The following is a 25,088-nucleotide window of genomic DNA, read 5'->3' as shown; positions in this document are numbered from 1 at the left end:
CACTGCAGCTGGGACTTCCCAATCAGCTGATGAGCTAGGACCTTCAGATGAAAATTCTTTTATAGCCATAATCAAAAATCAATCTGGAATTTGCCACCATGCAGATTCAGCAACTCCACTGTGACTCAGGGAATTAAAACCAAGTATCATCATTTAAGAACTTGTTATTTTGATTAAAAACCAGCTGCATGTGTACCAAGAATAATACACGGGGAGGAACAGGATGTTGCATAAAAGGCATTCGCTGTTTCTAAATAAGCTTCACTCTGGAGACCTGAGTTTTTGCGGTCACTAAGACAGGAGGTTAATACTAGTATGTGAGGAAGGCTTGAGGACGTAGAACCAGAATTTTTGAAAAAAAAAAACTAAACCAAAACCCAAAACCATTTTTACACCATAGCATGCTGTATGTATTTCTCTTTGCAGAGAGTCAGTTCCAGGCCTGCTGATATATATGGGACTTGATGACTTTACAGGACTGTGAATTTGGACATAGCTGACTTAAAAGCACCAGGGATTTTAACTGTGATGCCAAACTCATGTGTTTTAAGTTAAATGCAACTTATAATGCAATTTATTACCAACTAGCTCTTACTAAAGATGTGGATGGGTATGCGTCTTCCATGACACAAAGGAAAATTTGAACTGAATGAAGCAATGGGAATTTTACAATTGGCATTAAAGTGAGCCAATTCCATAGTATACAATCACAACAGAAATGTTCCATATTCAATTCATTTTGGTAATCAGTTTCAATATTCAACTGGTTAAATTATTTTCCACATTACAGTGGAAAACAAACCCACAGGTAGAGTAGATATAACAATTATGTGAATATATAGATGGCGCTACTTCAATGTTGACTACACAAAATTAAAAATAGGTTGCTTTAACTTAAGTATGGTTTCATAGAATCACGGAACCATAGAATCATAGAATAGTCAGGGTTGGAAAGGACCTTAAGAGCACCTAGTTCCAACCCCCCTGCTATGGGCAGGGATGCTTCACCCTAGACCAGGTTGCTCAAGGCCTCATCCATCCTGGCCTTGAACGCTGCCAGGGATGGGGCAACCACAGCTTTTTGGGGCAACCTGTTCCAGTGTCTCACCACCCTCACAGTAAAGAACATCTTCCTTATATCTAACCTAAACCTCCCCTGTTTAAGTTTGAACCCATTGTCCGATTGCTACAGTCCCTGAAGTATTTAGAAGTATAACTTGGTAATTTAGATGTAACATTATTTCTTCTTTATAATTCTTTGAATATATAAAATAGAGTTGTTCTCATTAAGTTTCTAATGTGAAAGATGTCGGTTTGTTGCCATATTGCTTGTACTATCAATGCGATCTTGCATTGTAAAACTGTGGTTTTCATCTATTCAGAATTTACCTCAAATCTGCCTGTAAAATAATTTAAGTACATCAACTCAGTACAATTAAAGTGAAATACATATGTTGCAATTTTCTATTTTACCAGTTACCCCTAAAAATGTTATTTGTTCTAGATAGGGTTAATTTCAAGAAAAAATAATGCAAGATTCAACACAACAAAAACCTACCTGAAATTCCAATCCATAGTTTTCCCTGCAGAATTCTCTCAGCTTGGGATACACATGTTCTCTTAGGGCACTTCTTTCTGCCATTGTATCTGTGTTGGCGAAAGAGATGTTATTAACAATATTTATATAAACTTGGGTTCTTTTATTCAGAAATACAGATTTATGACATAAAAAAAGAGCCCTTAACATGCACCCATCTCCCCCCTGCCCCATGATCAAGCACTGGGATTTGATCCCCAAACAGTATGTTGTGCAACATTAGGCTTTATACACATCTTAATATTGCAGCATATTTCAATACACTCTGTCTGAACTAATTTTGCAATTCAGCAGTCAGAATTTCTTTATCGGTTTGACTTCGATTTAACTTTCAAGAAGCTGAATTTTATGAATTAGAGACATCACAGGACAAAGAGATATACCAAAGATGAATGAGATCTTTGTACTTCAGGAATAAATCAATAACATGAATTAAGAACATTGTGTCAAACACTATCACTTTCTTCATCATCTTTAGTCTGATACTATCTTAAACAACAGATAACTGTTAATAGTATTATTTATGGTAAATTTTGGTCCAGGTGATTTCTATCATAATAAACTCACATTTCTGACATTATATATTCTTACCATACAAAAATGACATATGTTTTGATAACAAAGTACAAAATGGCAATGACACCAAAATGGTTAAGTTCTGTCTGTCCAGAGTAATCCAGACACATTTATATAAAAGATATCACATACTGTCAAATGTGAATTAAATTTGGTTAGTAATGAAATCTTGTACACATGAGAAATTCTATTGTCTTTCCCAATAAGACTAAGATATCTGATGGATTTTACTTGGTCTAGATTCTGACCAGTGTTGACTGAGTTCAGACACAGACGGATGAGGGATGACACCTTTGCTAAGTTATTTTTGAAAATAAAACACAACTGTTGTAGAACAATAGATCTGAGCATCATGTGATGAAAAATAAAAGCGTTAACTTATGAATCATGGAGAACATCTGCTGCAGTTAAAGCAATATTTGTATCACTGCACTAAAACAAAGCATAGGTTAAAACTGATTTAACAATCCCCATGTTGTTGTATACTAGATATACGTATGCAAATCTAACAATGTTTTGTGTATCAGAGCCATAGTGTATCAGTGTTTTGTGTATCAGTGCTGATAGATTTAAGTCAGAGATCTGTTCATAGAATCATGGTCACAGATTTATAATATTTTTTATTTTGGCAATTCTAGAAGAGTCCATAATTTAATTAATCACACCAAATTCGTAATACTCTTCTTAATATTTAAATATACCTTTGAAATATTACACAAATGTACGGTATAATTACCGTTTATGTTTATAAATAGAAAGCAATCCAGAACACCTCCACAGAATTATTTCTTGTGAAATCTTCATCAAGGTAAAAAGGCTATACCACAAAGGCTTAAAAGTACAGGCATGAGCTTAATTGAGTATATATGAATTACCACAGTTCTTTCATAAACTATTTGATGGGGAAAAAAAGACAAGGCATAGTAGTTTCCTAAGTAGTTCCTAAGTGAAACAATATTATGTATTTATGATTTAATATTTTAAAACATATTAACTATGCTAATGTGTTCTGAAAACAACAGTACAAAAGCATGAGGTTCTTGCTCCATCACAAGCTTTCTATTGACTGTGAGCACACCACTCAAGGCAAGATCCTAAATGCGAAGTGCACAGCTTTTATATACCCAGTTTGAAGACTGCAAATAAGACAGACCCTGTCCTGGGCTACATTCAGAAGAGTGTGGCCTCATGCTCTCTCTCCTCACCTCTCAGGAAGTTACTACCTTCCTCTCCCTTGCACTGAGGAGGCTGCATTAGGAGTGCTGTACCCAGCTCTGGGCACCCCAAATCAGGAGGATGAGGAGGAAACTGGAGAAGCTACCGAGACGGTCAGGGGACAAGAGCACATGGCCTACAAGAAGAGATTGAGGAATCTGGGTTTGTTTAGTTGTAGTGAAGAACAGAAGCGGGACCTAGTCACAGCCTGCAAACACTTGTAAGGCACTTAACAGAGATTACAGAGTCAAGCTTTTTGGGGCAGTAACAGTGCAACAAAGGCAGTGACAACGTACTACAGCGTGGGAAGTTATGGCTGGGCCTAGGAGAGGCTCCTCTGACCTTGGAGCTATTCAAGACTCAACTAGACAAGTTCACAGTTGACCAAGTTACTGTTGGCAGCACTAATACTCCCTCCCACTTAGAGGACATTAGCCTAGATGACCTCCTAAGCCTCCTTGCAACCAGCAGTGACCCTGTCTCTCATAAGAACCTGTAGGTTTGGCTTACTCATCCAGGCTCCTTATACAATGCCTGGAAAGACTTTTGCTCCTGTTGGGCCAGTAGGAGCAAAACTGTAGAGTAAAATAGCTGGTGCCAAGGACCCAATGTCCATGCCGTATGTGTTTAAGGGATTTTACTCTGGATTAGGCTCAACCCCCTCAAACATTTGGAGTGCATTAGGTGAGATCATAGAATCACAGAATCATAAAATAGTTTGAATTGGAAGAGACCTTCAAAAGTCATCTAGTCCAACCCCATGCAAGCAAGCAGGGACATTTAAAACTAGATCAGGTTGCCCAAAACCACATTGAGCCTGGCCTTGAACATCTCCAGGGATGGTGCATCCACCACCTCTCTTGGCAACCTGTTCCAGTACTTTACCACCTGGAGTTCTCTTCCCATTTTTCATCCAAAAGGAGCCCTGTACATGTACACCATGACCGCTCTATGATTTGAGTCAAAGTATATTAGATAGTGACAATCAAGAGATTCACCTCAGAAGTGTACTCCAGATCTGAATGAATACAGACATATCGTACAAATATTTAGGTATGGAGCACAAAAACAGAGCTCCCAGCCTAGAGCTGCCTGAGTTAGTACGTAAGGGACGGATGAGTTGCTCTCTTCTTAGGATCCACAGTCATTAATTTTCTCTTATGCTTTAGTGCCTAAGTCAAGCTTTTCTTATAGAATGCAGTACACAGCTAACAAACCTAATTAGCCAGAGGGTTGCACTGTGCTTACGCAGCAGTATTATTCTGGCTCCAAAGCAACTTTTCTCTTTGCTAGCTTGGATTCATTTTCTGCACAGTGTTGCTGTACCTTTAGATAAAAGCTACCTGCATACTTTGCTTCACTTGAAATACTTCACCTTTTTTTTTACTCCTTCACAGTACCTGAGGCCCTTAGATCAATCTATATATTCTGCCTTTTTGCCTTAATACAGGTTAATTTTGGCATGAAAGTATGAAAACACAAAGCATCCTACCTTCACGACTGAGCAGAATAAACTCTGTTGAAAACCAACTTACTACTGAGTTACTGAACTAAACCTAAACTAAAAATTTAGAAAAATGGAAATTAATCACAACTATAGCTTTGTTATTAAGGAAGCAACCTTTCACATATACTGTTAGCAGTTACTTACATGATCAATGTGACAGCAGACAGAACAGTCTTATGAGGGAATTATATAGGCTAAGTTTCAGGAACGAAAAAAAGAATATTGGAAAAGGGCATAAGATAAGATTAAACACAATTAAATGAGAAATGGGAAATATATTTTCTGAGGCATACAATAGATATTCTGCTTCTTTCCATTTATGCCCATAGGATTTACACTGCAGACCCCCACTGGCTCTAGTTTTAGAACACTATTCTGTTCCCTGCAGCATAACTTGTAGAGTCTTGTTCAGAAAATTAAACAACACACTGCAAGAGTAGTGCTACATTCCTAACAGCTTATAAATGAAATAGATAAAACATTCCTTGAACTACAACTGTGTTCTGGATAAGACGCTCAGCATACCCGCCCTGTACTTTTATTCCTACCTCCAAAGCTAATAGAATGTTCTTACCTAATTCGAATTTGAGTCTGGTGCTTATATTAATGAATTTTAAGAATTCCTGTATTTGTAACAAGTTATGAAACTTCAAGGAAACAGAAGTGCATGTAGTTAAGAATAACTACAGTAATTAGTATGGATGGCAGATAAGCTGGTTTAATTAAATGAATTTAACCTGATTTACAGTGACAGCAAATCTGTGAAGCTGGCAGATCCTAACAACAACTGTGTCACACAGGCAAAGTCGACCTTCCAGGCTGCTGCTGCAGATGAATGGATTAACTAAATGACATTTTTCTAGCAGACAAAATGAGAGAGTAGCTATGAGATGAGCTTCATACAGCTCCTTAATTCTGATACTCTGAAATCCAAATGACAGCCTACAATAAACTGTGAGAATGAAACTACATCTGCAAAAACATTAGGACAAAAAAACCCCACAAACCCAATCATAAACATGTGTCCAATATTTAAGTGAAACCAAAACCAGCCAGCCTTGAGCAAGGCAGTGACTTGCTGAACACACATCTTCCAGTGGCAGCTCTTGTGGATATTTACTTCCTAAGCATGTTCCATAACCACACTGTCCTGCCCAGCCCTACACTTTGAACTGACTAGAATGCAGATCTCCTCCCCAGGCATTCCCAGCGTAATGCTGAGGACTGAAATGAAATAGCCACATCGGCATTTATAGCCTTTCTGCCAAGTAATAGGCAATCACTGTTTAAACACAACTGTTTGGGTGAGGTGTGATTTCTGAAGGCTTGTAGCTCAGTCAAATCACTGCCAGTTTTCATTAGAGTACTCCAAGGTGCTGCTTCTCAGCATGAACTATTTCCACGCCAGAATCTGACCTTCAAATACAAGCTGTTCTGCTATTGAAGTCACTTATTTTAATAGGGAAAGCACATTTTACATTCCTGTGTTATTAAACTGATGATGTGTATTTACAAACAGTTGCCAAACATTAATCTCCAGGATAAAATAACTTATGGAAAATAGCCTAGATAAAGAACATTTCAAAGCACATATTCAAGTGAACAGAAAGAGTTAACATGGAAGCTCAATGGAAACTGCCCATTTTTAAACATCAGTTATTCTGCCCTAAGACCAAATAGTTCCTCTTCGTGCTGGTGGTCATACTGGTCTGGCCATACTGGTGGCAGTGATGCGAATGGCTCTTCCATGCATTTAGGCTGCAGTCACACGGAGTCTTGTTCAACTATGGCTTGACGTAGCTGAATAAGGCAGTTGCTCAGCCCCATCCTGCTACTGTGTGTTGTGCAGGGGGTGCCAGTGTGTGGACAGTAAGCCCCACTCAACAATCTCAAATAAGCAGCACATTCAATTTGACAGTCTGTTCACAGAAATGCAACCCGCAAGTAACCTTACCCATGCATGATGCAAGCTAAGGCCCTCTAGCAGGGAAAATCCTAAACAGGAAGGGTGTTTGCACTGCCCCTCTTTGACTGACAGAGGAACACTGCAGTACCCAGCTCACAGGAGCTGGCAGGAAAACTTGACTGACGTAACAGGTTGAGGCAGGCAGCTGAACCTGGAAGAACGAAGGCAGAAATAGAAGAACACCAAAAGAAAAGCTACCCTTGTAGCTGTTCGAGGCATCACAGAAATAAATGCGATATGGGGCCAGAGAGCTGCCTGCAGGTTTCAGCTCCAGCCCATCACCCAGGAAAGAGCAGCTCCTTGTATGCACAGAACAATTTCTGTATCTTCCCCTGTTCTTGATGTTCCTGTGCTTTACAGTGGGTCAGGACAGAAGCTTCCTGGGGGTCTTGACCTCACCTCTTTCACAACCTACTTCTCTGCTAGCTTAGCCTTAGTCTCCTGTACAAATGCACATAGGTAATGTTTATTAACACATAATGTTGGAGTCTCTTATGCATACAGAAGCCCTGAATGAGCAGAGCATTTCTAATCTAGTCCTGAATCCACTAAGACACCCAGCTATTTGCTTTAAGTATTCCAAATGCTCACAATTCAGGGATGGGCAGGACAGACTCCTGCCACAGGATGTTTTTAAATGCATTACAATATTAAAAAATACTGGTATTTTCTAACCATTGTCCATTGTCTATTAACTGCCGTGGGGATCTCTGCGCTTGAATTATCTGAGGATATGAGGCAAATAAGTAATTACTTAGCAGCGAAAGCAAGTAAGGAACTGGCTACCAGCCCCTCAGTGATAGTACTTTCTTGTCACATAACAACTATTCAACGAAATTATTCCTTTTAAACTGCCCTTTTTACTAGTAATACACAGTAGTATTGTCTATTACCCCTGCTACTAAAAACTTTGAATACTAGAAGGTAACAAATGTCCCTAAATATTATGGAAACCTTGTGTCTGAAAATAATACCATAATAATAAGCAATTTGCACTTCTATAGTGCTTTTCATCTGAGAGTCTCAGAGCACTTTGCAAGCAATGAGTCTGAATCATAGCAGCCCTCCAGTATCTAAAGGGGGCCCTACAAGGATGCCAGAGAGGGACTCTTCATCAGGGACGACAGTGATAGGACAAGGGGTAATGAGTTTAAACTTAAGCAGGGGGAAGGGTTAGATATAAGAAAGAAGTCCTTGACTGTGAGGGTGGTGAGGCACTGGAACAGGCTGCCCAAAGAAGTGGTAAATGCTCCATCTCTGGCAGTGTTCAAGGCAAGGCTGGACAGAGCCTTGGGTGACATGGTCTAGCGTGAGGTGTCCCTGCCCATGGCAGGGGGGTTGGAATTAGATGATCTTTAGTCCCTTTCCAACCCAAACCATTCTATGATTCTATGTAGCTGGTAATGAAAGCAGAAATGACTTGAGCTACCTAGTACCCTTGCCTTCCTAGAAAATTAAATCCATAGACTTTTCATTTCCTTCCTTTGGAGTTTCTGTGAGTAGAGAGCATTAGAATAAGCATCCAGAGCTTCCCAAGACTCTACTTAGGTAGACTAGGAATGGTAACACGTAGGTTTGGCTCACTTCTTTCAGTGTCCCCTCCCCAAACAGCACTGCCAACATTGCAGTCTCTACCAGCTCTCTATGGAAGGCAAGCGAGAAACTGGACAGACTGAAGGCCATTCATTAATTAAATTAAACCCTATAAAGTCTAGTAACCCCCCAAATAAATTCTGACTAGCAAAATAGTGCAAGATTACTGTGATGTATACAGCTGTGTCCTCTCCCAGCCTACGGTGATCATGAGATGTGCACAAAGTGTGCTTGACTCTGCTGGACTAGGGAAGATGTAGACTGCAGTTCTTCAGCTCAGATGTTAGTGCTATAGCCACCAGACTATTGAGTAACAACATTGGTGACATCTCCCTCTCCTCAACCTTCTCAGTGCTTAAAAAAACCAACAACCCAACAACAGTGGGCTGAGCATTTGAGCCCAAAGCAATGGGCTTTCATGCTTGGCATGAAAGCCAGAAGTAATAATGAAAAATAACATTAAATAGTAAGTAATGCTGTGTCTCTCAGTTGTGAAGGAATGACAGGATGTGACTTTGTGGTCTACACTAGAACATTTAAACAAACACATTAGCAAAGTAAAAGACCCAGCTACCTGAGCCAGGATTCAAAATGTAGGACATAATTATAAGCCTAAAAGTTCTAGTTGCAGCAATAATTCTATATTAGCGCCAAATCAAGCAATATCCAATTTAAAGAGATGTAGTTTTAAAACTGATTTCTCTGAAATTTTCCCTACTCTCAGTTCTATAAGATGACAGATTTAAAACAACACATACAGGATATGTATTTCTTATTTTTTTAATTATAATGTTTAATAACTGGCCACATTTCACAGTGATATCATGCTTAAACAATATTCTGCATCTTGACTGTTAATATGATTAACCAGTGCCACCTATTGGCTTACCAATAACACCCAGTTATCAATGAGGCGACTAGTAAAATCAAAGGGGACAAGACCCAGGTTAAAATACAGAATTTAGGGGAAATATCAGTATGGAACTGACTTGACAGAGGGAAAAGCAAATACTGAGATTCAAATTTTCATTATTCACTCATGATTGTGTTTACAATTTAAAACAAATCTTGGTTTCTGAGAGATCTGAGTTTCATTATGTGTACACTATCCTTACATGAAACAAATTTCAAGTCTGATCCAAAGGTTGGTGATGTTAAAATGGAAAGATCTGTTAATCTCAGCAGATTGAAGGTCTACATTTGTGGCTCGTATTGAAACCCAAAAAACTTTTGATGGCTTACTGTCTTCCACAGTTTGGATGAAATCCTTCAATCCATAAATAAATTAATAAACAAACACTACATACTCACTGAATCTAGTGGGTATGGTCCGGGTGAGGACTCTGATGCAGAATTTTATCTCATAATGTATCCTAATAAATAACCTCACATTATCCCTTGGGAGCACAGCACCATTACATGCAGAAGTTGCTGAAGAAAAAAGGAAGAGTTGAGTTGACTCAGAATCCTTTGCCAATCCCGCAAATGGTCCCTAGATTGCAGACTGGGACCTATGCATCCTTGCGTCCCTTGACTATGATATGTGGCAATCACTGCAAATGCAAATGCCAGTGCACAGTGGGAGCTTTGGCAGCACCATGGGTTGAAGGCAAAATCTCTACAGGCAGAGAATTTTGCATTCTGCAAACTGCATAAGTGGAAGAATTCAACAAAATCTAATTCTTTCATTTAATAAAGCAACCTAGGAAAAGCTCTTGAAAACATGACAATTCACAAACAATTATTGTTACACAATTAAATGATGTGACAGGAGAAACTGAAGACGCAGCACATTTAGAGACACCAAAATTAAATCTGAAAATTATCTCTGCACAACACCAGAGCTTATTACAACTAAGAACTGGAAAACAGCAAAGCCCACAAAGACAAGAATTTGCAACTAATAATCAAAACTAATATGAAAGAAAAACTTCTTGTGAAATCTAAAAGAGGACTCCTGACTGAGCTGTGAAAAAAATGTGTAACAGAAGACATAAAAAGGGCCACTGCAGTACAAAAGACATGTGCCAAGATTCTAGTAGTTCATCTAGAGGTGTCAACTCACATTTCAAAAACTTGTGGAATTATCTAGAAAGCAGAAAAAAAAGCTGTACAACACTAGAAAATGTTTTAACAATTAAGTTGTATATACTGCAGTAGCTTTACTTTTTTTTTTCTGACATCACTAGACCAAAGAGAAAAAAAATCAGAGCATGTTACTAAAGCACTTGAGGTAATGAGGCAGTGGCAATCAATAAAGAAATGGGATGTCACAGACATTCTGCCTCCAACTGAACTGCAGATTCAAGTGCTGGAAGCCAGCAAAGTAGTATATTATAGGTTTTGAGAAGGCATAAGCAGAGGTAGGTCATAAAAAAACATGAGAAAGCAGGGCTCATAAAAGCACATGTATTTCACAGTACAGGCCGGCACAGGCCCATTAAATACACCGTGTTCTGAAGAAACTCCAATAAACACTCCTATGTGACTTTACATCTGGCAGTGCTGCAAAGCTATGGAAGAGCTCTGCAAGCACTGTTGGCTCTCTGGTAAGGTTGTCCTTCTCTCCTCTAAATGTTCTGTTTAAGTTCACAAGTCACAAAGTTTTAGTCCAGGTCGTATTCTTCCTTAAGTCTGATGGAACATGGCCACGGTTTGCAACACTATAAAACTGCTGAAGTCAGTTAGGCCAGCTGGAAAGCATGACTGATAAATGCATCTTACTGTATGGGCTTCAGGTGAAAGATGTAGAGGACTTTAATGCCAGCAGATGAAAAAGTGTTAAACATGACATTTGTGGGTGTGCAGAGACACCCACAGAAGAAGTGAAAGGTGCTGCTTGCTTCAGTGCAGTAAGTCTGCATCAATAGTTTTTCTTTGCAACAGACTTCTTTTTTTCTTGATGCTAAATGGAGAGGACTATTAAATAACACCACTGCACAGTCAGAATAGTTTTTGGCTGCTGTAGAAACAGCTATCAAAGATGAAGAAAGTACGTGACAATCTCAGCGAAGGAGAGCAGCTGCAAGAGGACTATTTCACATACCACCAGACAACTTCTACCTAGCTACAACCACCCACTTACAGGCACTGCAGTACAACAATGTTAAAATTGATAATTCCAGGTGGGGTCTGCACTAGAAGTCACTGAACATAACCACATAATTCATAAAACTGGCTCATTTTGATGGATTATGTAACGTCTGAGAGGAAAACAGTGATTGACATGGAAAGGAAGTGATTTATCTTACCTCCGTTTTCCCTTACCCTTTCCAATTCCAATGATTCATCTAAGCATTATTTTTAGTGAAGATTATATAATACAGTTGAAAAGGCCATTTTTAATAAATTCTAGAATGTATCTGCTTTTATGAGTCAAATATTCTTCTGATGCCTTGATATTATTAGATATTGTTTTCTTGTTCCAGGTTTCATTTTTCTGTTTGCTAACCACATTTGCTTGATTATATATATCAAGGTAATAGTAAATTTGCAGTTTAACCATCTTGAGGAGTTAGTAATCGAAAAAGGACACGTTCTAGTAACTTGCTCCATTCGAGAAGCTGATGTAATTGAAACAACTACTTTCAGTTTCTCACAAATATCTTTGTGAGATATTACAAATTACAAATATTACAAAGATATTCAAATACAAATAGTATTTGAAGAACTGCCAGAACTGGCAGACGAATTTAATCAGTCAGTGACTGAACTACAGACTGTCTTCCAACTTAGTACTTGCAAATGACTTTAGCTATCTTCCACAACTCTTTCCTCTTATTTTCACAATAGTGTTACCCAATGATTTACAATTACCTTTAAAGGAGGATAAAGATCTTCTATGACAGTATACTCTCAGTAGCAGTGTAGAAAATGTCTAGCTGCATTTCCATTTCTTGCACTGCCAGACACTATCAGTCTGTCTCAGTGCCTGTGAAGATATTTGTCCCTTGGCCACAGAATAGATGAAAAGATGTGCAAGCCATCTTTTATCTTCCAGACCTACAACTGAATCCCCAACTGGGGATCTAAATTTTCTTATTTGAAATGATTTTCAATTTACATAATGACTATGTGGAGATGACTGTGGTATTAACACTGGAACAATACACCAGCAATGGAATTGCTTAACATATAGTATTATACTTGGCTAAGTTTTTCAGTTGTTTATTATATATGGTTTGATTGCTTAGTGGTTTAGTTTCTCAGTTGTTTATTTTACATGGTTTGATTGTTTAGTCTGGAGAAGAGAAGGCTCAAGGGGGACCGTACTGCTCCCTACAACTACCTGAAAGGAGATTGTAGTGAGGTGGAAGTCAGTCTCTTCTCCCAAGTCACAAGCGATAGAACAAGAGGTAACAGCCTCAAACTGCACCAGGGGAGGTTTAGGTTGGATATTAGGAAAAATTTCTTCACAGAGAGGGTGGTCTGGTATTGGAACAGGCTGCTCAGGGAAGTGGTGGAATCACTGTCTGAAAATGTTCAAAAACTGTGTAGATGAGGCCCTCAGTGTTATGATTTAGTGGTGGCCTTGGTAGTCCTGGGGTAATGGTTGGACTTGATGATCTCAAAGGTCTTTCACAATCTAGTTGCTTCTATGATTCTATGGTTGATTACAGAAAGTATAAAATAGAACATTCAGAATTGAAACAGGTGGAATGTAAGGATATAATTTGCATTTAACTCTGTTTGCTAAAGAAAGGAGGAATGAATGATCATCTGTGTCTTCTACATGTCTTCTGTTCTCTTTTGAAAAATATTTTGTAATTCATTGACTGACATTAAACAAATTTGACCAAATGATATTAATCTCAAATATAATGAATACCCTACATGAGAGTAAATTAGCAGATAACTAAGAGAAATCCTGTAATATTTACATGATTTCCCTCCTGGGATTACTCATACCAGTCATAAATAAAGCCCCAAAGGAAAAGCTGTAACATAAGCTATTAGACACTTTATGAATGCCTCATTAGCAGGAAAGCTTATCCTGAAACACACAGGCCATTGCAGGACAAATATCCATGGTAAAATATTCTTTATGGGAGTTTACTGCTTTATATTATCTGTCTTTTGCATGGATGGATATATCAGTTTCCTATCATAGTAAAAGGATGAAGAGGCATTAACGGGATTTGAGACATTTATGAATAATGACATACATTAGTGATAGTCAATGAAATTCATTCTAAGCAGGGAAATTTTCAGGGAAATTTTTGCCTTTGGTAATTTTTATTGATCAATGAACTTATTTTGTGTCTGTGTATGTTGCTGTAAGCCCTAGCAGTATGCTGTACAGTCTGCTTTCCTGTGTATTTTCTTAACTGGTTTGGACACAGCTCATCAAGAGCTAGACAATCTTATGTCAGGAGTGGCACACACGTTTGATCCTGCTTCAGAAAGGAGGACAGACGCAGAGGCCTCAAAGAGGTCCCTTCCAGCCTTCCAGTCTGTGATTTGCACTAATATAAACAACAGATTAATGAAATAACTGCCTGAGGTCCCATAGCGCTCTGTTACAGCCACATAAATTTGTGGCTGTGGTTTAAATTGTAACTCAATGACATTCTTTTTGCTAACCATAGATTAGTTAATTCTTTATAATCCCATGTTGTAAACTACTTGCTTTTCAAAGTAAATCATCATATGAACTTTGCTAGTGTCTTGATACATCAAATTAGGGATCATGTAAACAGGAATGCTTCAATAACTTGCTTCAAGAGCATTGCGTAATTCTTGATCACAGTTAAATGTAATCCAATAAGTATGTAAGTAAATCAAGGCCATTATCAAACAATAATATGATTTTATAATTTTCCTAGTGTTTTTCAGTAACCACAGGAATAGAGAATCAAGACACACTGCTCACTCCTCTCAGTGTCTGAGCTATCAGGAATACTATATGGTGGAAGATGAAAAATAGGCATTTTCTTCAGAATAAATTACTCTTTCTTGCCAGAACAGTACAGACTATGAATCCAGCCACCAGGACTATTACCAAGTAAGAAAATATTTTTGTTTTGATATCTTTTCTAGAATTTGTGGGGCCTTTATTAAACATCAGTAGATATGAAAAGAAAAAAAAAGATTAAGTCTTTCCTTTTGAAAAAATCACTTATCAAGCAGTCATACATGATTTATGTTATGTTTGATTGTGACAGTAAAGGAAGATTCTCTAGATGCATCATGCTGGCATAATTAGGTGTGGAAACTTCTTGGTAATAACATAAACCTCAGATTAGAGTCCTGTATGACACACTGGAGTCCTTTAGACTCCATACGTTGGGCTCCTTAGATTACTGAATACTGTAATGTCTTTATTTCTTAGTATGGCTCAGTTTTAACAACCCCATAGAAATAAGGACATTTAGATAACTAGATCTTCACAGTTAGCCTCTCTTTCTATATAGTGATAGACAAAATTTGATCATTACGATAATGGCTTTGGATAAAGTTACTCTTTTAGGTAGATCTGCTTTTAGGTACTGCTACTCCACAGATATTTTCACTTCTGTTTTTTGAGATCTCTTCTTTGTGTGAATGCACATGGTCTTGTTCATACGAAATTCCTTCTGAAGTTAGCAGGATTAGGCATTTCACTGGGCAGTAATCTATCTCAGGACTTGGAGAGATTGTTACAGTACAAAGACTATTGATTAACTAGTAAAGCAACTAGACAAATTCATGGAAGCAAAGGACCCCATAGATTATGAAATACATATATCATTATCATTCTTCCCCTATTGTGATCTCTTATTCTTTCATCACACATATGAAACTGCCAAGGTCAGAGGAGTACTGAGCTACTTTGCTCTAACTCACTAACTCCGATCTTACTGCATTTGATTCTCATTTATCTTGCATATAAGAGCTGATGTGCACAACTCTGCAAATACAGATAACTCCTCTCATCTAAAAGTATTAAACCCACATGGTTACTCAATGGTTTTCAATCATTTAAAAGTAACCTTAATCTAATAAAATCCAGTCAGTGAGATCATCTGTGAATAAACATTGAGTGTAAGCTCAGGCAGCATCAGGACTTCTGTTACATATACTCTGAAGTACCAGTCATTTTTTCCTACATTGCATGGTCAATTGCATTGCATCAACCCTGTACAACACAAACAATACTAACAGATAATGTACATTGAAACTACTATGCTAAAAGAGATTTTTGGAGGTTTGGAAAAGCCATTTATTTTGCCAATGATTTTTAACTTTAAACTTCTATATGCCTCTGAATGGCTGTTTTGTACTTTTATCAAGTGCTGCAGCTTCTAAGAAATGCAAATACGGTTTAATTATATGAACATATCAAAGGGCCTAGGCTTCAGAAATGCCCGCCAATAGCAAACACAAATAGCAAAAAAAATAGTAGGGGAGCTCTCTGAAACTGAAGCTGTCCAGATACGGCTCTTAGTCATTAATGCTCATTTAATCTTAGTGTTTGGTAAAAGGTTACTAAATAAAGACTCTAAATAATAATTTTACAAATGACACTGCTATGTATCATACACGTGCTATAATAACTGTATGTCTCAACACCTGATTCAGGTAACAAAAAGTTGGAGGACAAAGCTGGAGATCTGTAAGGCATGGATGAGATGGTGAAAGTACTCTATTAATAAACATTTTTGAGTTTTTACTCATACCACAGAGGCATGTTACTACACTGAAGATTGTAGCCATGCCACCCCAAGCAAACACTAGGAGTAGGTGGTACAAGAGTACCTGTCAGGCTCTGACAGTTTGATCTGTTCAGCTATCTGATCAGTCCCAATGACTGATACTTAAAAACGGAATGTCTCTGGATTAAGTCCAGTGTGGAAGTCCTGCCATTTGCTAGTCTTTCCAGTTTCTGGCACTAAGTGTATTTTGGACATCCTGCTAAATATAGTCTGTAGAGGTGACTTTTTTTTCTCTGCATCCAGATCCTGTACAAGAGTGACTGTAGCTGCTCAGGCATAAAGTCTGTCCAGTATACTGTCTTGTCTTCAACAATGGGCAATAGCAGACGCTTATATGGAAGCTTAAGACCAGGTCAAAGGTAGAGGAAAGCATGTAATTATAGTAGTGATCAGGTGGCTTACAAGAGGTGCATGCGGTACATCTTGCTCAACACAGGAGCCTGCACATGGCACCCTGCACCTCGGGGCAGACTTGGGGCTCTTTCCTCTTTACCTTGTTACACTCCTTGTCTTTGGCTACCTGTGATTTTACACTATTCTGCTTTTGACTAAAAATTGTGTAAGTAAAAGCCTCTCTATAATACAACATCTATATTAGTAAGAGTAGCATCAGGCCAGTGGAGTTACTTTAGAGCTGCACTTGCAAAACTATGATTAAATTTGTTTTTCTAATTCCATCTATTATTATCTTTCTGTAATTAAAATTCCAGTAAGGGGATAAAGCAATTTTCTTGAACAGCACTGCCTATATTAAAAACTGCCACATTTCTTTGTATTCCATACACACAACTATCTATGACTACATTATATTTATATCTACCACCTTCAATACATTAAAACCCCAAATTACTGCTAGCTAAGTATTACTAATGTATTATTACTGTTGCCTGAAAGGACATCTTATTATGAAACAGTCTTTCAGCAGAAGAAAATGCAACAAAATTTCAGCTGACAAAAAACCGCAGCTCAGGCACTGCCCTCATATCTTGAATTAGAAGTTCTTAGGAATTCCTTGATCAAAAGTTCTCTTTCTGTAACCAGTATTTCAAAATTCCCCAAAACCTGAAAGTCTAATGGAGGATTTTCTCTTAGGTATTTACACATCTGTGGACACATGCATATGCCCACATAGTGTAAGTTTCTTAAAAGGAGTTATTTCTTTGCAATAAGCTTAGAGACAGGATGCCAAGTTATGTACCCTTTGTACTACACTGTTCTTAATGTGATTACAGAAATCCCACCACCAAATACGCATGGTCTCCTTGAAACACAGCCTCAGAAATCCTCTTTAGTTTGCTGTGCAGTAGAATGTGGTTCAGCTGAGAGGTCATCCCGCTGTCCTTGATCGGGCAAGAAAGTAGCCCTTCTGTGTTGATGCACTGATTGTAAAGCTGCCTTGCACTGTGCTGTCTCTCAAACATGGTCTCACACCTTGCTGAAGGAATAATTCACAATAAGGCCTCAACTCAATACTACTGCTGTCCATCATCTATCATATTATTTGAGAAATTAGTATCACATGGAATTTGCACAAGTGTTTCATTGTCCCTCACTGTACTAAGAAACTGTGTCAAGTGTACAGGGGCCTCCAGCTCCTCTTTGTCATTGAAAGCGTGGCCAGTCTGGACAAGAACAATCCATGCTCCAGTGTCCCATGTACATCCTGACTGCTCTGTATTTCTATTTTAATAAAAAGATACATACATTTATACTTATGTATATACACCTAAACTACAATATAAGGAACCAGTCTAGTGTGCAAACACATCTGAAGAAACAATGAGATATTTGCAAAGTTACAAAGGAAGAAAAGAACTTGTAGGTTCTGCTCTGTTTTAACAGTATTTCTCCAATACTAAGGAAAAAGTCACAGAACCTAAGCTGCAGGTGCATACAACCCTGAATGTTTACAAGTATACTTGTGGATAAAATCTCAACTCCTCTGTAAAGCTTTTACTTTTACAAAAGAATTTAACAAAACCTAGGCCGTTCTTCAGTAATGCTAGAATTACAACCTTCTGTGATGCCCTTTGAACATGAACACTCACTTCTCACAAGGTGTCTGAACAGCAAGTTTGAAAACAGCCTATGAGTTTTATAAATCCATTTATAACATTTTATACAGTTTGTACTATTTTACATAACTTGGGTGTGTATGAGCATGTGTGTGTACATACATACTTCTAATTTATTTTTTTTTATTAAAAAAGAATAGTCATGTGGTTAAAAATTTCAAGTGCTGCTTTTTAAGTAGATAGGATAAATAACTAATCCAAACTTTTGGAGCTGATAATTTCAGATGCTGCTTAGCAGGAAGGTGACTGGGTTTCAGGTAATTTTTCTTATTTTTTAATAACAAGACAAAAGAACAAAACCAACAAACTTAAATAGATTACTGTTTTACTAAAAAAGAATCCCACATCTCTTGATCTTAGTCTTACTCCCCAAATACATCTTTTCAGTATGTGAGCAAATCCTTAGCCCAGCCCCCAGACTACCTAAGCAAAGAACCCACAAAAAGAACAAGGGACATAAAGAGCAGTTCTTCTATTGCAGTTTATCAACAGTTTCTCAAGTTTATCTGCCTGGCAGAATAAATTTCTATTCAGTCTCCATCCTAGCCCAAATCAGTCATTTCTTCTAACAAGAACAAAGGCTTCAGGATCTGCTTGACAAAAGCTCATCTTGTACTGGTTCTGCTTGAGACGTACCAGCCCTGCCTTTCAAAGAAAGTTAAAGCCTACATAAGACTTGGTCCTACAGTTTCATGGAGAGTCAGATCTTGCCTTCTGCTCTACAATACTAACAACAGAGTTGTTCTGTGGCACAAGATGAAGAGAGAAAACTTTGCATAGAGGCAGAAATACTGAAAATGGCAGGCTTCTGTCCAGCGTGATGAACTGTAGGTATCTCTGATCTCTGGGCCTCCTGAAATAAGACATATTTCAAACCAAGGCCCACACCAAACTCATGTACTTGAACCATGTTGCTCTCCCAGACTCTAAGATACTCAGCTTTATTTCTAAAATTATTTAACTTATTTTTTTCCCCAAGCGTAGCTTAGTTTGTAGATCTTAAACACTACAGTGATGTGCGTCACGTAAAACCATAAATAGGTATAAAGTTAGGTAACCAGAACTAACACTTAGCATAAAAAAAGTCTTGGAGTTATTTGTCTCCACATCTCCGCAACACCTCCCTTGCAATTTCATACACTTGAACATCTGTGTTTCCCTTTAGCTAAGGAATAAATTCCACCCAGATTATGTAAAATTGTCTTTATAAAAAGATCTTCATGCAATGTATCCAAGTAGGGACACCATATGGTATTTTGGGGGTGACCAAAATGGACTGTCATTAACTAAGCATTATTCTGGCTTCTGAGTATTTTTGTACATTAACATTTCCTCAATTATATTTTTCTTAATGGAAACAACATTTCAGATCAAAATAATACAATACACCTGGAACATGCTACAAATGTAAGATTCTAGCTTTCTGTTATTGCATATGGCAATAACTTTAGAATTAAAGCAGTCATAATTCTTCATCTGTTAAGTTATCCACCCTCATGTTCAGTAGCACCACACTACAAATGCACATAACTTTTTCTTTCACATGTACATCAACATGCATAAAAATGCATGTAATTCCTGCAAGCAGCCTGCAACAATAGGTCCAAACAAAAACATCATTAAGACCAATTTCTGCAATCACTATTTATAGGAATAATCCTTTTCTATTCAGCAAAACTAATTGCAGGTGAGAATTTTGCTCTCTGTATCATGAGAAAATACATAAATTTGACATCAGACATTAGTACTTTATTAGAATTGAGTGTTTTTCAAATTAATACAATGTTGGGGATGATGTATGTCAATGGAAATAAACTAAGTTGAATAACTGGATAATCACTGAAGAAAACTGAAATTCATTCCATAGTGTAAGATAAGGAAATCTCACTCAGGCAATCTCTGGAGAAGCTGGTGAAGTTCCAGACATCCAGGTTAGGTTTATACAGTGCTTGTACAACAGAGGCATTAAAGTAGTGGCACTATCTTCTATTAGAATAAGATCTTAATTTTACATTCCTACATGTATATATAGCTTTTCATACTTAAGATTGTTAATCACGTCAAAACTAGGATTAGTTAGGTTTTTTATATGTAGCTGGGCTTACAGTTTAATAAAATGGGTACTGGAGACATAAAACCTGTGAGGAACATAGCCTTTCTGTATTAATAATGGCTGTTAAAACAAAGCTTGCTCATGATCTCATCACAACTATTTCTGTTTGTATAACAGAAATGTCTTGAATGGCTAAAAATGTGGCTAAAAACTATTAACTGTCAACATCCCATAAAAGCAGTCTTGTGTTGGAACTTAGGAAGTATGTAGAGGTGCTGCACAGAGAAATGACTAAAAAGTGTTAACTATCAAGATCCCATAAAAGCAGTCCTGCGTTGGAACTCAGGAAGTACGAAGAGGCGCTGCACAGAAGACAGTAAACAGTAAGCAGTATGCAGCTGAAATAATGGATGGAAAGGGGAGCATCCTTACCATGTGAAGTGCTAAATGCAACCCTGCTTACACTTTGAGATAAGACTGGCTAACACCATCTATGTCAGAACATGCTCATATGCTATATAAAGGTATTATCCTGTCTTCAATAGAACCACCTGTGCATAGGATTTGGCTTTATACATATCCCACGTCAATACATTTGTTTGCCTCTACTGTATGACAGATATGAAAGACACCTTCATAACCAAAAGCAAAATTATCAATGCCTTAACTAATCAAAACAATAACGAGACCTGAAGTTGAACTAGCAAAGAGCTAACTTCCCCACTATCAGAAAAGCCAAGAGAATTTAAAATTATCAGAATTCTGACTGTATGATCTAATTCACAGGTTCTCATTTTAAAGACAAATTCCTAATTCTCATTAAGGCATCAGTTTCAAGCAGGGCTTGTAATATTGCCCTTATATCACCACATAACTTCTTGAAATAGCAAACTTTGCTATTTCAAATAAATTTCTGTTTGAAGTAGTGATGGGAATCATTGGAATGTTCTGAACCTATATAGGGCTGATGTCACAGCTCCATGTAATGGGACTGTATGGAAGTTGGTACCTGTTGTATTTGATATGAAATGTATATTAATAACAGGCACCTATTCAGGCACTGCTGAGCAGCAGAGAAACTGTCATTAACTGACTGCTGTTACAGTCCACAGATTTCTACATGCAACAGCAAAAGCACTTATTACAATCAGGTGAATATAACTTACTTTCCTTATCACTCTGAAGCAACACAAATACTTTGAGAAAACCAATTAATTATTTAAAGCAAAATCCTCAACCTCTCTCAGCCAAAATACGTATTTAAAATATGCATGCTTATACCTACTAAAATGAGAAAACAGACTTATTTATAGTCAAATAATAAAGCAAGTTCAATGTTTCTAAAGATCAAATCATCTTCAATGATATGAAGATTGATTAATTGATACCAATTGAGCAAGACGATACTGATAATTGTCAGGGGAAAATACAGTTTCACTTATCTACAAAATTTCCTCTAGAAAACAAGAGCCTTTAAAATGAAGCAATTTTGTGCCTATTACCCATGCTCACTGATGTCACTTACTGTTCTTTTCAGGGATGTCTGTGTAAAAAGTTTTATAAAAAAACATTTTCCTACTTGCATAATAAAAGCATAATACATTTCAATCATACTAAAGTCTGTGGACGCCCCATCCCTGGAAGTGTTCAAGGCCAGGCTGGATGGGGCTTTGAGCAACCTGGTCTAGTGGAAGGTGTCCCCGGCCATGGGGTTGGAACTAGACAATCATTAAGGTCCCTTCCAATCCAAACCATTCTATGATTCCATGAGTCTATGTTTGTAAAGAACAGACCAAACACTGTTTCGCCAGAGGTCTCCAATACACACTTATTAAACTGACATAACTCAAGGAAACTACTTTCAAGTTTGCACACTTCAAGTTGCAGGTAAAATTTTCTTGTGACTGGTAGCAGGATTAATTCCTTGGCTTCAGTGTCACCCCAGCTCCTACAGGTACAGGGTGCAGCCAGGAATATTCTGTTCTACTTCTGTGAGTCTGAGGACTCCCCATCACTTTCAGGAATGCTCTACATAAAGAAAAATGGGTATAAACTGTACTGAAATGCTGAGAAATACCAAAAAAGGCCTTGGTCATGCAAATATACATAGTAGTTGAGGGTTTAAATATGCTGGAATGGTTTACTAAGTAGGAAGAGTTTAACCTCTCTTTCCAGAACTCTTGCATTGTGAACTCTTCTAGGCATTTTGCCAACGGCATTTCTATTTCTAAGTACTCCACCAGATGATACCTAAGCGCCATTGTAGGCTACTTGTTTATCCATACAGACTTTCTTTAAGGTCACATGCAGTTAGCAATACTTCTGTTTTACCAGTATCACTGATAGTCATGATGGTTTCTCATCATTTACAGTCCCTAGATGCTCATAATAAAAATCTGTATCCACTCTGAAATGTCTGTCCCATACTGTCACTTTATAAAGCAGGAGCCATGCTGCAGATAAAATTTTGGACATGAGAAGTATTAACTGTTGTGACCATGTGAGTCTGCAAGGAAGCTAATGTAAATAACCTTAAAATTATTTTCTTTCTCTCAGTGTTCGTGTTTTTTTTTTAAGCTGAATTTTTCAAGTAACAATGCAAGGGTAAAACCTTGCAAATAGATTATATAGGGCTTCAAACCTCAACTTTTAGAATAAATTTAGTTTTTTGGCTATTAATATTTTAGCAAATATCTAGCTAACATACCAAGCTATCTTAAATGCAGTTCACATCAAATATGGAGCACTTCAGTTAAGGCAATGCTGGCAGAAATCCAAAGCCAAATAAACATTTTTTCCTGATTATCACTATTTATATACGTTTCCTTAGATTGCAACAATAAATCATAAGCATTCTCACGCTCTCTCTAAAGAATGGCATCTTTTTAAACACACAGGGCTGTCAGATGTGAGAACTGAGGGTTTCCTTGCGCTGAGAGGAACCTGGAAGACCTGGAGGTGTGGGAATTCTTTAAGGGAGTGCTTTGCCCATTTTTGTGCATGTGAACACTATTTCTCATACTCCCATAAGTAATAGTGCCAAGACAATTTTCACTTCAAAATGTAAAGTCTTCTGTGATTTCAGGCATGGTTTTCAGACCTCTGATGTTTGCATAGAAGGTGGCAGTACTGTTGAATTAGAAGTGTTTGGGGGGGAAGGCAGTGGGTGGTGGTGTGAAAGAGAATTGTGAATACCGTGGGCTCATTTTTACAGACAAGAAATGTCATAGGTGTGAACGCTTAATTTATTGTTTCCGTGCTTCGAGTGGGAATATGCTTCAGCAGCTTCAATGTTACGAGTGGGAATGACACCTCCTGAATGTATGCAAATTCCTCGTATCAAAGGGTAATTTTAAAAATAGCTTTAAGTAGCAGGATGCCTAATTAGTTCAGATACCGAGTATGCGATCCCGACTTTATTAAGCTAAAACTGCAGGTTTCAGTGCCGGCTTCCTTGGAAGCCGAGTATGAACGGGATCAAAGGATTATATTTGCTGTAGCCTCAGCGGCTAAGACCTGCTTTCACTGTGCTGTGAAATCAATCGGGAACTCTATTAACCGGCCTCCCCAGGAGAGCTCCACAAAACGTCCCCCCAGAAAAGCTTCCCCTTCGCTAAAAGGCAGATCGTTTCCATTGTTCCGACCCCCCGTGTCCCGTGTGCCCTGCTGTTCCGACGCCGCAAAAAAGACACCACCCTCCCACCTTCTCTCCCCCGACCCGGTGCCTTTTAGACCTGTCCTTTAGGGTCATAAAACTTCAGGAGCGGAGTACATCGGCGCCTCCAAATCCCGTTCCATCCGACACCCAATAAATCGAGCCGCCCAAAGCGCTGCCACCCTGTTCCACACCCCCTACTGCCGCCTCGCCCCGTACCCCACACAGCCCGCCCCGCCCCGCCGCCCCACAAGGTGCCCGGCGGCGAGGAGGAGCTGCCCCGCTCCCCGCGCTCGCACCCTCGGGGCCGGCTGCGGAGGGGCACAAGGAGCCGATCTCGGCCCCGCCGAGGACGACCTGAGCGGGGATGCCCTGCGCTGCCCGGGAGCAGCGGCAAAAGCCACGGCGGCCCGGCCCGGCCCGGGGAGCGGCGCGGCCGCTGCTGGCGGCAGGGGGAGCTGCGGGGCGGGCGGAGGGGAGCGGCGGGGCCCGCCGGGCCCGGGTTACCTTCGGGGTTGGCGCTGATGAAGACGCGGACGCTCCTGCTGCTCGGCACCAGGTGGGACGGCAGCGCCGAGAGGTTCCCGGAGAAAGCCGCCCGCCGCAGCGCCGCGTCCCGCGGGCAGGGCACCCTGCCGCCAGCACCGGCCGGCCACATCGCGCCGCGCTGAAGGGCGATCCTCGCGGGCGGCCGCCGGGCCCCGGCTCAGGGCAGCCCCTGGACCGGCGCGGCAGCAGCAGCGCTCCCCACCGGCTTGGCAGCGGCCATGCGGACCCTCCGCCTGCCCGGGGGCCACCGCCCACCTTCTCGGTGGCGGCGCGGCTGGGGCAGGAGCCGCCGTCCGGCACCGGGGCGAGGGGGCAGCGAGGAGGCAAGGGGAGGCGAGGCGCCGGCTGACGGCCGAGCCGCTCCCCGGCGGCGTTCGGCGGCGGTCAGGGCGCGGGAAGAAAGTTTGCGGCGGCGGCGGGACGGAGGCAGCCTGGACCGCGGCACCGCCCGCCCCGCCTGCGGTCGCCGGGGAGAGCAGCGGGAGGCTGGGCGGTGGGAGAGGCGCTCGCTGCGCGGTCGGGCCGACGAGTGTCTCGGGTTTGCGGTGTCCAAAGCAGGGACGTCACCGGCAAGGCTGAGGGCGCCTTCCCTCCTCCGAGTGTGTCAC

At 39.6% G+C, this 25,088-nt stretch overlaps 1 protein-coding gene across 1 annotated transcript in view; it reads right to left on the bottom strand.

Annotated features, from left to right (window-relative positions):
* Positions 1–24,626, bottom strand: part of NWD2 (NACHT and WD repeat domain containing 2) — a 59,980-nt gene extending 35,354 nt beyond the window's left edge. The window contains exons 1-2 of the mRNA XM_061470738.1: positions 24,439–24,626; positions 1,559–1,647 (exon numbers count right to left, since the gene is read on the bottom strand). Of these exons, the coding sequence (XP_061326722.1) occupies positions 1,559–1,647; positions 24,439–24,589 (240 nt within the window). The 5' untranslated portion in view covers positions 24,590–24,626. The remainder of the gene's footprint in view (positions 1–1,558; positions 1,648–24,438) is intronic.
* Between the last annotated feature and the right edge of the window lie 462 nt (positions 24,627–25,088).

Source organism: Pezoporus flaviventris, unplaced genomic scaffold, assembly GCF_033815535.1.
Source record: "Pezoporus flaviventris isolate CSIRO_AGI_PZ_B2104156 unplaced genomic scaffold, CSIRO_AGI_Pfla_v1 ptg000002l, whole genome shotgun sequence".
NCBI lineage: Eukaryota > Metazoa > Chordata > Aves > Psittaciformes > Psittacidae > Pezoporus > Pezoporus flaviventris.
This window is presented reverse-complemented; position numbering and strand designations above follow the sequence as displayed.